At 39.2% G+C, this 15,260-nt stretch overlaps 2 protein-coding genes across 2 annotated transcripts; both read left to right on the top strand.

The window, feature by feature from the left end:
* The first annotated feature begins 3,330 nt into the window (after nucleotides 1-3,330).
* On the top strand, nucleotides 3,331-5,380 carry LOC113344561. Its single transcript, XM_026588513.1, has 2 exons — nucleotides 3,331-4,164; nucleotides 5,193-5,380. Exon 1 carries the CDS (start codon nucleotides 3,340-3,342, stop codon nucleotides 4,066-4,068), a length of 729 nt encoding a protein of 242 aa, XP_026444298.1. The 5' UTR covers nucleotides 3,331-3,339; the 3' UTR covers nucleotides 4,069-4,164; nucleotides 5,193-5,380.
* Nucleotides 5,381-11,615: 6,235 nt separating this feature from the next.
* LOC113344541 lies at nucleotides 11,616-12,804 on the top strand. Its single transcript, XM_026588492.1, has one exon. It carries the CDS (start codon nucleotides 11,669-11,671, stop codon nucleotides 12,674-12,676), a length of 1,008 nt encoding a protein of 335 aa, XP_026444277.1. The 5' UTR covers nucleotides 11,616-11,668; the 3' UTR covers nucleotides 12,677-12,804.
* Nucleotides 12,805-15,260: the final 2,456 nt, after the last annotated feature.

A 15,260-nucleotide genomic window follows, 5' to 3' on the forward strand; every position in this document is an offset into this window, starting at 1 on the left:
TTTTCTGACTGTATCTTTAGATTGGACAAGGTACATACAGCAGTGTTTTCTGAGCACGAGAGCTTGCAACTGGGAGGATGCTTGCCTTAAAGAAAGTTCGGTTCGATAACTTTGAGCCAGAAAGTGTGAGATTTATGTCGCGGGAAATAATGATTCTCTGCAAAATGGAGGGACTAATTACTTCTAGACTTTCAACTAGTGTATATCTTGTTTTCGAGTACACGGAACATGATTGTTGGTTTATCATCTTGTCCTGACATCAAGTTCAGTGAATCACAGGTTCGTATATATGGAACTCTAGATGTGTGTTTTAGTATTCGGGAATTACCAATGTTAAAGGGTTTGATTTGTTCATGTTGTATAGGTTAAATGCTATATGCATCAACTACTATCTGGCCTTGAACACTGTCATTCAAGAGGTATAATGCACAGAGATATCAAGGGATCCAACCTTCTTGTTAGTGCTGATGGAGCTCTGAAGATAGCTGATTTTGGCCTGGCAAATTTTGTTAGTGTCGGGCACATTCAACCATTAACTAGTCGAGTTGTTACTTTATGGTATCGGCCTCCTGAACTTTTGCTTGGATCCACCAGCTATGGGAAATATGTTGATCTATGGAGTTTTGGTTGTTTATTCTGTTGATATGCTGTGTGTTTGACTCAAAGGGTTCAGGTTGTTGATGTGGTTGATTGGGTCTGTGGTGTTGAATACCAACTCGCAGATGGAAGGAAATGGAGTATTATAGGAGTAGTTGTTGTTGCTTAAATGAAAGGGTTGCAGGAAGTGGTTTTAGGCTGATCTCGGAAGCCGAGGAAGGACATAATTTGCTGGAGAAGGCAGTAAAGAAGTGCAACAGAAGTTACAGGAAAGTATGAGAGGCAGTGCTGTTGTTGTTGCAACAGAAGTGCAATGCAGGGAAAGAGGTTCAGGTGATGGAAGTGATTGCAGGACAGCTGAATGAGTTGGCGTTGCTGCAATGTAGAGAAGGAATGAAGCTGGTGATATGCTGTTGTTGTAGAGAATATGCAAGAAGTCGAGCTGAATTTGCAGAGAAGCTTATGCTGTAAGCAGTGATAATTGCAGTTACAGCATTGGTCTGTGATTGGGGTTTTGTCGCATACTGTTCAGGCCATAGTATAAGGAGAAACGAGGGTTTCCGCTACAGATTAGTGAAATTCAGTGATGGAGCTGGACATGGGAAGAGTTAAGAGCTCTCTGAGCTGAGATGCAAGAAGGATGGTTTGATTTGGGTTCAGCTGATTAACGGAAGGATCAACAAGGGAGTAGATGCATGTGCAGTGACTGGTGCAGGTGGTGTTATGTCAAGTGCAGGATTGTGCAGTTGTAACATTGGTGTTGACTGAGCTAGCCGTGTTACAAGTGGTTGTGGTCATGATAACTAGATAAAGATGGTGATGTGTTGGGGTTGCTTGCAATTGAGATTTTGAGTACAAGACTGAGCCATGAAAGAAGAAAACAAGGTCGTGTGCTGGTGGAATTGTAAACAAAAGAGCAAGGCAGGGAAGCTAATGTGATGCTGGTGGAATTTTTGCTGGTGTCTGAGCATCAAGGAAGCAGTGTTGTTGTTACGGAGCTGCTGTAACACAACAAGACTCTGCAATGTAATGAAGGTGTTGCAAGTAAGAACTGATGGTGCTGATGATTTCGTGCTGAAGAGAATGGAAGATTGCGGTTGCAGATGTTGCACCTAGAAGACATAGAAGTTGGTTTGTTGGTGGCAATGGATTGAAGAGGATATGGAGCAATAGTGCACATTTGCACCTGAACTGAAGGGAGATGCCGCTATTGCCGAGAGAAAATGAAGTTGCAGGAACTGAAATGACAGCTGTTAGTGTGATGAAACCAATTATGGTTTCATCTTATTTATGATGAAACCAAAATCGGTTTCATCGTATTTCAACGATGTATTTCTATCCATGAACATATATAATACCTCTTATAATTCTTCTTGCAGGTGAATTCTCACGAAACCAAGATGAAACCAAAATCGGTTTCATCATATTTTTTGGGTCGTGGTGCTGGTGGCGGTGCGGCGGGTGTTGGCGGTGGTGCTGACTGGTAGCGGTGGTGATGCAATTGCTCAGTATCGGTGGCGACGGTAGTCGGAGACGGCGGTGACGGTGGTGGTCAGAGGTGGCGACGGTGGCGGTTGTCGGCGGCGGTGGTGGTGGTCGACGTCGGAGGTGGTCGTCGGCGGTGGTGGTCGGCGGTGCTGGTTGGCGGCGGTGGTCGGTGGCGGCGGCGGTGGTGGGTGACGACGGTGGTGGTTGACGGCGGTGGTGGTCGGCGGTGGCGCTGTTGCCGGTGGTTTGTTGTTGTTGGTGGTGATAGTATATTTAAAAGTGGGGTTGATTTTTGTTTTTGTTGGGGTGATTAAAATACTAGAAGGGTAGTTTAGACAGTTTATGATATTTGGGGTTTTTTTATCACTTTTATTTGGATGGGTTTTTTATGATGGGTTATAACCCCTTTGGGGTTATAACCGGCCGACCGTTTTTATTATGATAAAGGTCTGTTTCATATGTTTATTTTGACCGTCCATATCACACAGGCCAATATTTTAGCAGTCCATCGTGACCAGAATTTTAGATAGTAAGGGCATATAGCCCATTCTCTCTTGTTTTTGTGTTTTGTTTTTTATTATGATAAGTAGGATATAATATGAGCATTGTAGAATTGTAGTACAACCGTGCTGCATATTAAGTTCCATACTTTTAGTGCATGTTTCACAGTTTTATGTGGCATTTGGAGAAAGAGAAGCTGGTATTGGCATCGATTGATACTTCTGTTTTGCTTGAGCTGCTCTCTCTCACACAAAATTTTATTCGGAATTCTCTATGTCAATTTAGCATGTTGGATTTTTCTTATTTTTTTGCACCAGCTAGTTTGGCAACGACCATGGAGTGTTTGACATATATGCAGTACTGTCAGTATATTCCTGCAAATGATTTAACCACAGCGACAGATCACAAGAATATACACATTCAGCTCATCTCATCCTTCTTATCGATACACCATTTTTAAATTGTGTTTAATAATCCAATGGGCTGAAGGAAACTTCTCTGTCTGTCCTCAAAGTCTTTCGTCAACTATATGCTTTGGCGTGTAAATTTGACAAACAAGCTAGCTACATGCATCCACATTAATCCACTGTTTGGAAAAGTCTTCGTTCTGTTTAATAATCTCCAAGACGTGCATAGTGGGTACGGTTGGCCCGCGAGATGGTTGACTGAATATTAAATCAAAATGAAGCCATATATAATTAGCACAACAAGCCGGGATTATATACAAATTAAGATTGAGAGAGACGCACAATAATGGCTCCAAGGAATAACGCTGCAAAGACATCTTCACCAGGTGGAAATGAAACTCTCCGGCACTTTACTCATCCTCATGTTTTAATCAAGGAAGCTCTAGATCAAACAGTTTATACCAGTAACAGGTTTGGATGTGATGGCTGCGGCATGGATGGTGCTGGTGTTAGATATCATTGCAAGCCATGCGGCTTCGATCTCCATGTGGACTGTGGTACATGTCCTGAGCAGCTCACCAATTTCATTCATCCTGACCATCCATTGGAACGGATATGGGAGGGACCGGAGAGTTATGGATGGCGTCCTTGCAATGTCTGTGGTGATGAAGTCAAAAGTCTGTTTTACAAATGCTCATCCGGTGATGCTGAAAAAAGTTACCATGATGAGGGGCATTACTTCTTCCTCCACCCTTCATGTGCAAAACTTCCACCGCAATTAATTCTCAATCTTCAATCGGTTCCGGTTATTCCTGTTGACACTTGCTGTGCAATCTGTGGAGACGTTGTTTCTTCCTCTTCGTGGAGTTACAGATCTGATGCATATGGTCTCGTTATCCATCCTCAGTGTGTTACTCTTCCAAAGGAGAACGTTCATCAGTCTTCTGGAACTCGTTCTTCGGCTCTATCACAAGTGGAACAGGCTGAAGCGGATGCAGATGCTTTGGCAGCTGCTATGTACGCTGCTAAAATGTCTGCAAAAACAAATAAATTTATTCTAAAAAATCTCATTTAAGTGACGCACCAGAGAAGATGGAACTTCTTTCTGTGTTGGATTGTCCGTCTGTTTTGGAGCTGGATCTTCCATTATGGGGTTGGATCTTAATTTCAGGTCTGCCTCACTTTAAATTCATGTAGTTTTGATTGTAATATTTCATCTAATGTTTTAGTTCTTATGCATGTATTTCTTTGATTTACTTAAGAATAAAAGTTTATGACTCATTTTACTCCTGAGAAATTATTAAAAATCAGAATTTTGTAACATCTTCATCGATTCAAGTCAGAACTCTTTAGGATACTCACATTCTATAAAAACATATCATATTAATACAACTAGAAGAAAAATCTGATTTAGTTTAGTTAAAATTTGGAGAAGTATCACAATTGGAATTTTTGTTATATCTATGACTATGAATTCAAGTAAGAAATTATGTCCTTCCACATTCCACTTTCCCATTTAAGAAACTAAACACTGGTCTCGCTAAAGTACTTTTGAGATATCCTACCAATTATGCTCTTGAACTTCCCTGAAAAAAATATAAACCAAGTATAATATGAAGAACCATATCAAAAGACATTTCAGAAAACATTCAGACGATAAAAAGCACCACCATAATGCCAATCCAAACCGGTCACGGTCAGGAAAACGTGTTGTTAGTAGTCCCTATATATTCTTTAGGAGTCTTTTCGTGGTGGGTGGGTTTGTAGGATTTAGCTACGTAGTCAAGTTATGGAATATATTTTGTAATCACTATTTAAGATATGGAAATCAATGAGAACGATATCGGAGGTTAGGGCTCCTCTGTAAGCCTTGGCCGTTAGGGTTCATCTGTAAACCCTTCTATCTTTCATATCTTCAAAACCATTACCATATCTTTCGGAGGTTAGGGCTCCTCTATTAGCATTTATTTACATTTTCATTGTTTTGTGTCCTTGTGCCACTATATAGGTGGTTCAATTGTATGCAAGTTCCTCTTGTGTCACAATGATGTCTCATGAAGTGACAAAGACTACAAATTTAGCTTTAGATTGTTGCATTGTCAGTGTCACTGCCATTATGTATTATAAATCTGTTGGTGCAGTGCTTAAGATTATTTATATTTTCTTCAATTTGAACTCTAACATAGAAACTGGTTGCAGACGAAAGTATGTTTCTTCTGTGGTTCAAACTTCCCGGGAGATGTTTCAAGATAGCATGAAAGGACTTCCATCTACAGATCACAATTTAGCAAGGAGGAAGCCCTTGCTGCTGGAAGAGAAGATGGTTTCAACCATGCAAATGCATATTTGATTGAATTGGAAATTGTAATTAATTATACAAAAGTTGCTTATATTGTTGTTTCATTCTGTAAAAATGCTTTGATTTATACGAAATTTCTTTGAGTTGGACTAGCTAATACACTGAAGATCTAGGTAATTCATCTGCTCGCTTAGTTTTTCAGGATTTGAAACTGGTAGATAATTGAACGCTATCCTTCTTATTGGTTTTAGCATTACCAATTTTGAGTAGTTGAGTACTAATAGGTTGACTTCAACTAAGACGTTGCTATTACTTAGCCGAAACGAGGCATTTCAAAATTCTGAACAATGGAATACAGGTGGTGTTTTTATTGTTTTGCATCTAAAGTAATACTTGAGCTGTGAGAAATGTATATGGGTCAATAAGCTAACCTTGAGGCCGCAGAATGTACCTAACTCAAAGGCTTCATGGTTCTCAGCGAAATATCTAGAAATATGCAAGTTTAAATTTCTCAGTGGACTTCCCATTGATTAAAACCGAGAAATGTGTGGTCTTTAAGCAACCTTGAATCCACCTTCTCCGTTTAGGACCAAAACCAAATCTATGTTGAATATGGTCTAGACACCCCCAGTTCAGTCTATCATACGATTTCTGAATATCAATTTTACACACAAACCCCGGTTTTCCTGATCTCAACCTCGAGTCTATGGCCACGAGAACACTATCAAGGATCTGTTTGTCCTCAACAAACGCACTTTGACAGTGAGATATAATATCTGGAATCAACACCTTCAATCTGTTTGCTACAGATTTGAATAATACTCCCTCGCTTCATCTTCAATTTCAGCTTCTGAAAAAAAATGAACATCTCCTACTTGGATTTTATGATTCCAATTTGCCTTCTTTCTACCGTTGGCTTTAAGCTCTGAAGTTTCTTAGCAAATACAAAACTTTAAACTGAAAACGATTCCACCAGACTTTAACACTTGATAAAATGAATCTTCCAACAACCAATACTTTTCCATCCTATATGGGGACCTTGCAATTTTTTGAGGACCACATTGTAATGTAATCGGTGCGCGGTCTGACGCCGGGGAGCGCCTAATACAACATAGCCGGCTCACACGAGCAGCTCCCATCCTCTTAGAAGTAAACATCCTTCTGATATCCAGGAAAATGGGCCTTCTTTGTTTGAGTTGCACTGTTATGCTCGATGTGAACTTAATCCCATGTCGAACTTTTGATGTCCTCCGAGCATTCTGATTTAGGGAAGGGAACTATTTATTATCATCAGTGTTGGATTAACTTCAACATAGAAGTCACTAACAAGCTGGTTAGGACAAGATTAGAAAATTGATGTAATCCTAAGGGAATTAGAAGTCATCTAGTTCTAAGAAAAGGAAAGACATGTAATAAGGTAATAGGACTAGGAAAAGGAATTCATAGTTCTATATATATATGATCACCAAAGTTGTGGTTGATCATATGAGCAAGATTAGAGCTTGTGTTTAGTTTTGAGAGATTTTCTAAACATCAATAAACAGAGTTGTCTTTATATAAGCTAAGTTTCATCTTGCAGTTGCCATTAATTGGTTTCAGAGCTTGTTTCTGAGCCATGGAAAACGAAACCACCATTGTGGGTGCAAAACAGTTCACGCCACCATCAATACAAGTTCCAATCCTCAACGCCACAAACTACACAGTATGGGCCATGAGAATGAAGGTACTGATGAAAATCTACAAAGTTTGGGAAACAATTGATCCTGGTACATTGGACCCAGAAAAAAACAATGTTGCCATTGGATTATCTTTCAAGCAATACCAGAATGTCTTGTTTTACAAGTTGGTGAACATGAAACTTCAAAGAAAATTTTGGATGCAATAAAGGCACGTAATCTCGGAGCTGATCGAATTAAAGAAGCCCGTCTGCAAACCTTAATGTCTGAATTTGAAAGAGTGAAGATGAAAGACACTGATACTATTGATAACTTTGCAGGAAAGCTATCAGAGATAGCCTCAAAAGCTGCGTCACTTGGACAATCCATTGATGAAGATAAACTGGTAAAGAAGTTTCTCAATAGTTTACCAGGATCCAAGTATATTCATATCATAACTTCTCTCGAACAAGTCTTAGATTTAAAGAAGACTATCTATGAAGATATAATTGGAAGATTGAAAGCATATGAAGAGAGAATCCTTGATGAAGAAAACAATGGAGAAACTCAAGGAAAACTCTTGTACACAAATTCTTACCAACAAAACTCTGCGACAAGAGGAAGAGGTCGTGGAAGAGGTGGTAGAGTAAACAGAGGCCGAGGAAGGGGAGGAAGGTTTAACTCACAAGATAGAACAACAAGTCAGAATGATCAAAACCAAGAAAAGAAAAGAAGGATAGATCAAACATTATTTGTTACAGATGTGACCAGGACACTTCTCCTCTATATGCCCTGAAAGAATACAAAAGATGGAAGAAGCAAACAAGAATGAAACAAGGGAAGCAGATACAGCTCTTTTCATGCACGAAGTTGTATTCTTAAACGAAGAGAAACTAATACCAAAGAACTACGAATCATATGATGGAGAAGAAGGAATCTGGTATTTAGATAATGGATCCAGCAATCACATGACTGGTAAGAGACACTACTTTTCTGAACTCAATGAGAAAATCAAAGGACAAGTGAAGTTTGGGGATGGATCTTCTGTAAAAATTGAAGGGAAAGGATCAATTCTATTTCAGAGCAAGATCGGAGAACAGAAGCTTGTCACAAACATCTACTTCATCCCAAACTTACAAAGCAACATTCTAAGTTTAGGACAAGCTACAGAAGTTGGATGTGATGTTAGAATGCGACAAGATTATTTAAAAGTTCATGACCCAAGTGGAAGACTTTTAGTTAGAGTCTCACGCTCACAGAATAGACTCTACAAGATAAGTCTCATGATTGGAAGGCCATTGTGTCTGAATATGAGACTGGAAGATCAGACATGGAAGTGACACGCAAGGTTAGGACACATAAGTTTCAGAACCTTAAAAACTATGTCTCAGAACAAGATGGTTCGAGGACTACCGAAGATAAATGATGAAGCAAAAATATGTGAATCATGTTTAGTTGGGAAACAAACTCGTCAAGGTTTTCCAAAAGCAAAGACATTCAGAGCCTCAGAGCCATTAGAACTTCTCCATGCTGACTTATGTGGTCCTATCACACCACAGCAGAATGGAGTGGTAGAGAGAAGAAATCGAACTCTAATGGAGATGACAAGAAGTTCTTTAAAGGCTATGCAGGTCCCTAATTATCTACGGGGAGAAGGTGTACGACACTCCACATACCTAATAAACAGGATACCTATGAAAGGTATGAAAGACATGACTCTATATGAAAGTTTGCGAAAGAGAAAACCAAACATAGATCATTTAAGAGTGTTTGGTTGCAAAGCATACGCAAAAGTTGATTCTGCAAATCTTAAGAAACTGGATGATCGATCTCAGACTCTTGTGCATTTAGGAATTGAGCTTGGATCCAAAGCTTACAGATTATTCAATCCAACAACGAAAAGAGTAATAGTGAGTCGAGATGTGGTATTCAAATCAAACTGGAACTGGAAAGAAACTAATGATGGCCCAAGTAGGGATCCAGGAATGTTTCACATGAGATGGGGTCAAGTACTTGATGAAGGCGAAGGACCCATAATCATCAATACCAATGGAAACAATGATGTTAATCAAGAAGAAGAAGAGAATAATGAAAACACTGAGAATAACGAAGAAGTAGAAGAAGAAGAAGAAGAAGAAGAAGAAGAAGATGAGATCGATGAAATAACTCAACCCATTCCACTGCGAAAATCAACAAGACATATTCAAAAGCCACAGTATCTGGAGGATTATGTTCTTCAAGCTGCAGAAGAATGTGAGATTATGCTACTTTCTGTTAATGATGAACCAAGGAATTTTCAGGAAGCAAAGGTCTCGACTAAATGGACACAAGCATGTAGAGAAGAAATTATTTCAATCAACAGAAACAAGACTTAGTTTCTAGTTGATAAGCCAGGTGGGGTAAAAGTGATTGGCCTCAAGTGGATCTTCAAAATAAAACGGAATGCTGATGGTACTGTCAATAAATACAAAGCAAAGCTTGTAGCTAAAGGATATGTACACGAATCAGGCATAGATTTTGATGAAGTTTTTGCACTAGTTGCTAGAATTGAAACAATACGCTTATTAATTGCAGAGGAAGCATCAAACTCATGGGAAATTCACCACTTAGACGTTAAGACATCATTCTTACATGGTGAATTGCGAGAAGATGTGTATGTTGAACAACCAGAAGGTTTTGAAGTAAAAGGACAAGAGCATAAGGTTTATAAGTTATCAAAAGCTCTATATGGTCTAAGACAAGCTCCTCGAGCCTGGAATACAAAGTTAGATCAAATCTTAAAGGGAATGAGATTCATAAAGTGCTCTAAAGAAACATCAGTATACAGAAGAGAAGAAAAGGGAACGCTTCTTGTGATTGCAGTCTATGTAGATGATTTATTTTTGACTGGCAACTCCCTTAAGGTGATCAATGAGTTCAAGAGAGAAATGTCATCAAAGTTTGAGATGTCAGACCTCGGAAAACTCACTTATTACCTTGGCATAGAAGTTCATCAAGGAGTAGATGGGATTCAGATTAAACAAGAAGCTTATGCAAGGAGAATTCTGAAAGAAGCAGGACTTGAAACTTGTAATCCAACAAGAATTCCAATGGAATTTGGACTGAAAATTTCAAAAGCACAAGAGGAGCCTGAGATTGATCCAACAAGTTATAGAAGAAATGTTGGATGCCTAAGATACTTATTACACACAAGACCAGATTTGGCTTTCTCTGTGGAAGTAGCAAGCCGTTATATGCAGAGTCCACGCAAGTCTCATGGTGATGTAATAAAGCAGATATTGAGATATCTAAGAGGAACAATCAGCTGTGGATTGAAGTATGGTCGAGGAGGATCAAAAGAAATTGTTGGGTATAGTGACAGCAGTCATAATATTGACCAAGATGATGAAAAAGGTACAACTGGTCATATATTTTATCTAGGAGAAGCACCTATTACATGGTGTTCACAGAAGCAAGACATTGTTGCCCTCTCATCCTGTGAAGCTGAGTTTATGGCTGCAACAGAAGCAGCTAAACAATCAATATGGCTTCAAGAATTATTGGGTGAAATCAAAGGAAGAGAACCTGAAAAAGTTCTCATCAAGATTGATAATAAGTCTGCAATTGCACTCACTAAAAATCCAGTGTTTCATGGGAAGACGAAACACATTCACAAAAGGTATCATTTCATACGAGAATGTATCGAGAAGGAGATCATCAACGTTGAACACATACCATGAACTGAGCAGAAAGCAGATATATTGACAAAGGCATTAGCTCGGATCAAGTTTGAAGAAATGAGGAAATTAATAGGAGTACAAGATTTTTCACAAGCACAGTTGAAGCTTAAGGGGGAGAATGTTGGATTAACTTCAACATAGAAGTCACTAACAAGCTGGTTAGGACAAGATTAGGAAATTGATGTAATCCTAAGGGAATTAGAAGTCATCTAGTTCTAAGAAAAGGAAAGACATGTAATAAGGTAATAGGACTAGGAAAAGGAATTCATAGTTCTATATATATGATCACCAAAGTTGTGGTTGATCATATGAGCAAAATTAGAGCTTGTGTTTAGTTTTGAGAAATTTTCTAAACATCAATAAAGAGAGTTGTCTTTATATAAGCTAAGTTTCATCTTGCAGTTGCCATTAATCAACACCGCCATTTTGAAGGTAGAAATAAAAGGAAGTAAATCAATCCACCTAGTAAGCGAATAGACTATAATTAATTTTCGCTCACCTTTAGCTCTCCCTTTTACAAAATCAATTGTAAAAATGAAAGATCCATTTATTACGAGAGGATAATAGTAAAATACAATAAAGTCTAACAAATGATTCTTCTAGGTCTTTTTACGTAACGAAGTAATGTAGGGCATCTGACAGTGATCGCATGAATCTACAGCTTAACGATTATATCTCCGCAAGTTGGCTTGTTGGGTGATAGAGATTTTGTACATATCCCATGCATTGCCATAATTTGGTCAATAAATTTGACAATCTTGCTGTATTCATAAATATCTATTGTCAATATTCAAATGTTTGGAGGATTAGTGAATAGTCGTTGCATATACTTGGCTGGATGTAATAATGTTTGAGCCAGTCGTTTTCTGTCTGACCAGTGAATTTTCCTGGTTAGGAAATTATATATATCATCTGCAATTTCTATATGATCAGCACAACAAGCCTGTGGTATAGACACTGATTAGATATATAGAACCAGAGAAAGATCGGATACATAGCAAAATGGCTCCAAGAACCAAAAGTTCTTCACACCAAGAGAAAGAAACTCTGAGACACTTCACCCATCCTCAACATGTACTAATGAAGCAAGCTTTCGAAGATATACAAAACGAAGGTTATGATAATGACGAGTTTGTATGTGATGGATGCGGCATGGATGGTTCTGGTGTTAGATATCACTGCAAACAATGTGGTTTCGATCTCCACGAGGATTGTGCAACATGTCCTGAGGATATCACCTCTTACATTCATCCTAATCATCCATTGCAACGGATGTGGAAGGGACCAGATGGTCAGTCGCGTCCTTGCAATGTCTGTGGTGATCAAGTCAAAGGTCTTTTCTACAAATGCTCATCTGGTGCTGCTGAGAAACGCTACGGGCTGCATTACTTCTTCATTCATCCCGTATGCTCCAAACTGCAATTGCAAATGCGCCATTCAATTGACGCAAATCATCCACTCAAGCTTCAATCGGTTCCAGTAATTCGTGAGGCCTGGTGTGCTATCTGTAGAAAACTTGTTTCTTCCGCTTCGTGGAGTTACAGATGTGATCCGTGTGGAGTCAATATTCATCCTCAGTGTATTACACTTCCATATCAAAATGTTCAGTCTTCTGGAACTCGTTCTTCTGAAAATCAATCTTCTGGAACTCGTCCTTATGGAAATCAATCTTCTGGAACTCGTCCTTATGGAAATCAATCTTCTGGTACTCGTCCTTCTGGAAATCAATCTTCTGGTACTCGTCCTTCTGGAAATAAATCTTCTGGAACTCGTCCTTCTGGAAATCAATCTTCTGGAACTCGTCCTTATGGAAATCAATCTTCTGGTACTCGTCCTTCTGGAAATCAATCTTCTGGAACTCGTCCTTCTGGAAATCAATCTTCGGGAACTCGCTCTTCCGCCGTATCACAAGTGGAACAGGCTGCTGCAGATGCGGATGCTTTGGCAGCTGCTATGTACGCTACTAAAATATCAGCAAAATCAAATAAAAATATTTTAGATTGTATTTAGTTAGTGCATCCAACGTTTTGTGTTCAGATTGTGTATCTTACATCCATAGAAGATCACCCATTATGATATGTCAAAGTGGCAAATTTATTTGCTTTTCTACCGTAATAAGATATTATGATTTTTTTTTATCTTTTATCAAATAAAAATAGAATAAAAATATTAAGAAATTTTGCCAAATTTCAACACGCCACCACTGTTTGTCCTCATACAAAGCATTGCCTTAACTTTATGCATCGCCGTGAAATTTGACAATCCTGCTAAGGCAAAAAACCAAGGCACAACAGCCAACTAAATTACTGTCTCTAGGCTCTTAGAACTTTTTCTTTGCAGGGGTTCTCTTGCCGCGACCTACAACTCTTGACTAGTCTCCCTATTCCATAATAGTCTTGCTCGTTCCTTATCTGTTCTTGAGGACTTGTACCTGTAGGCGATACCTTCATAGATATTTTCCTTTCCTCCATGAGGAACACCTAATAAGGTACTGCATCACAGAAGTTTATCCATGTGTTGCTCTTTAGTCCAAGATTTCGTCTTCAATGGGTTTAAACTTCTCCACACGTCTCTTCATAATTGGTTTCATATATCTGACTCCTCACTTGAGTCTACACAATCATCCACGAACATGTCTTATTTATTGTGTTTATCATTGGTGTTTCCTTGAGACACAAAAGTCTCCACAGAAGGAAGGTCTTCATTAACCCCAATAAGAGATTCAAAAGAATTCTTATTCTTGAGCTCTTCTACTTTCTTTTCATTCTCTTTGCTACTTCCCTTGTTCTTTCTCCTGACATATTTCCATTCCACATCAGGGGACTCTCCCTTCTCCTCATCAGAGATAAGCACAGCGCTATCTACCATCTCTTCATTAGACTGTACATGGACTTCCCCTTTTTCTTTATTGTCAGCGTTCTGCTCATTCCTAGGAGTCCCCAAAGTTCCAAACTTATCGTTATCAGTCTCGGAGACAATGTTTACATTCATATCCGCATTGACGATCTCTATATCTAGTCTTTGTGCAGTAAACCCCCTCCGGGCGGTCGTCTGTCGTCGTAAAGTAGTCCCCGCGAAGCTTTCGGGAAGAGGGGTAGTCTTGTGCGTAAGCATAGCATTTCTGGTCGAACCCGACCAACCCAACTAAGTAGAACCGAACCTGATCATACCACATCACATCACTTATTCTACTGGATCTTACGGAGCCTGGTGATGCACGACATGATTCGTCTCTAATCATAGAAAAAATTCTCCTCAAGCGAACCATCTTATCTTCTGTATGGGGCGTACGTCAATTCCAATGTGGCGGATAAAATCATATCTCCTGGATTATAAAATTATATTTGTAGGCGCCAAAGGAGCTGCATAGCCCCCGGGATGGGATCTTCATCTCTACCTCAATCATCCCACCAATTGGAACAGCTAGGCAGCTATGAAAGGAATCAAGAAAGTTGGGGGCAATAGGTCCCCTTATTCTAGCTGGGCAAGAAAACGCCCTTCCCTCAAAACTAATATTCAGTAGGGTGGTTCCAGTGACGGCAAGCAAAGCGAAAGGAAGCTCATATGAGGTTAGATGTGCTTCCAATGCCAATAAAAAGTAACCCATCCAATGGTCTTTAACATCCAAAAAACCGCCAAATAAAATGCGTCCCAAGCCAAAATATCACAAGTACCGCCTCGTCCCAAAAATTAGGTTCTTACCATTCAATGAGCATCTTGTATTTCATAGAATTTTGGAGAAATATAATCCTTACGTAAGGGTCATCCTATCCAACTTTCAGGCATCAAAATAAGTTTCAGGCGTGGATGATTATCACAAGAGATTCCCAACATATCATAAGATTCCCGTTGATATAAGAAGTCCAATTGGAGCAATACTTGAAATAAAAATCCATAAAAAAACACATATACTGAGATCAGCTAAAACAAGACGATATCCAAAAGGAATTACTGAATAACTTAGTAAAATGGATATGACTGTTATAGAGGGTGCGAGTCTGATTAAAAGAATATCCCCTCTAGGCCATGCGGGATCTCCATAATAATTATGACCCATCCCTTTTGCCAATTTGGCTCTTAATACAGGATCATTCAAGTCAGGTTTTTTTGTTATTGGGATAGGTGAATTCGTATGGATCATCCCTCGAAGGAACCAGACGTGATAATTTTTCATCATCCGGCTCGAGCAAGAATCAAAGGAGTAAAATAGATCTATATAAAATCTATATGTCATCCATATCCACACATATATAACTCTATGTGAGAAAAGATTTATCAGATGCAATTTTCTGGAGTTGCAACTACCCATTGCAAAGAATTCAGTTCCTGCTTGTAACTGCCCAATACCCGCCTACTCGGGTATTGTATGGATATGCAGGAAGGGGGTGCTCCTAGGTGTGTGTTTGTTCGCGAGAAAGAATTCTGTAGTTATCCAGTTTGGGGGGTGTGGACACACTTGCGCGAATTCGGGTAACCGCTAAAATGGAGGAGGAATAGAAAGGAAACTCCGACCAGGGATGGTCCTTGGCCTATTTCAGGTTCACTCGGGGCTTTAGAAACTATCGTAGGAGGTGTGATGTACATGCATTCATAT

Source organism: Papaver somniferum, unplaced genomic scaffold (assembly GCF_003573695.1).
Source record: "Papaver somniferum cultivar HN1 unplaced genomic scaffold, ASM357369v1 unplaced-scaffold_79, whole genome shotgun sequence".
NCBI lineage: Eukaryota > Viridiplantae > Streptophyta > Magnoliopsida > Ranunculales > Papaveraceae > Papaver > Papaver somniferum.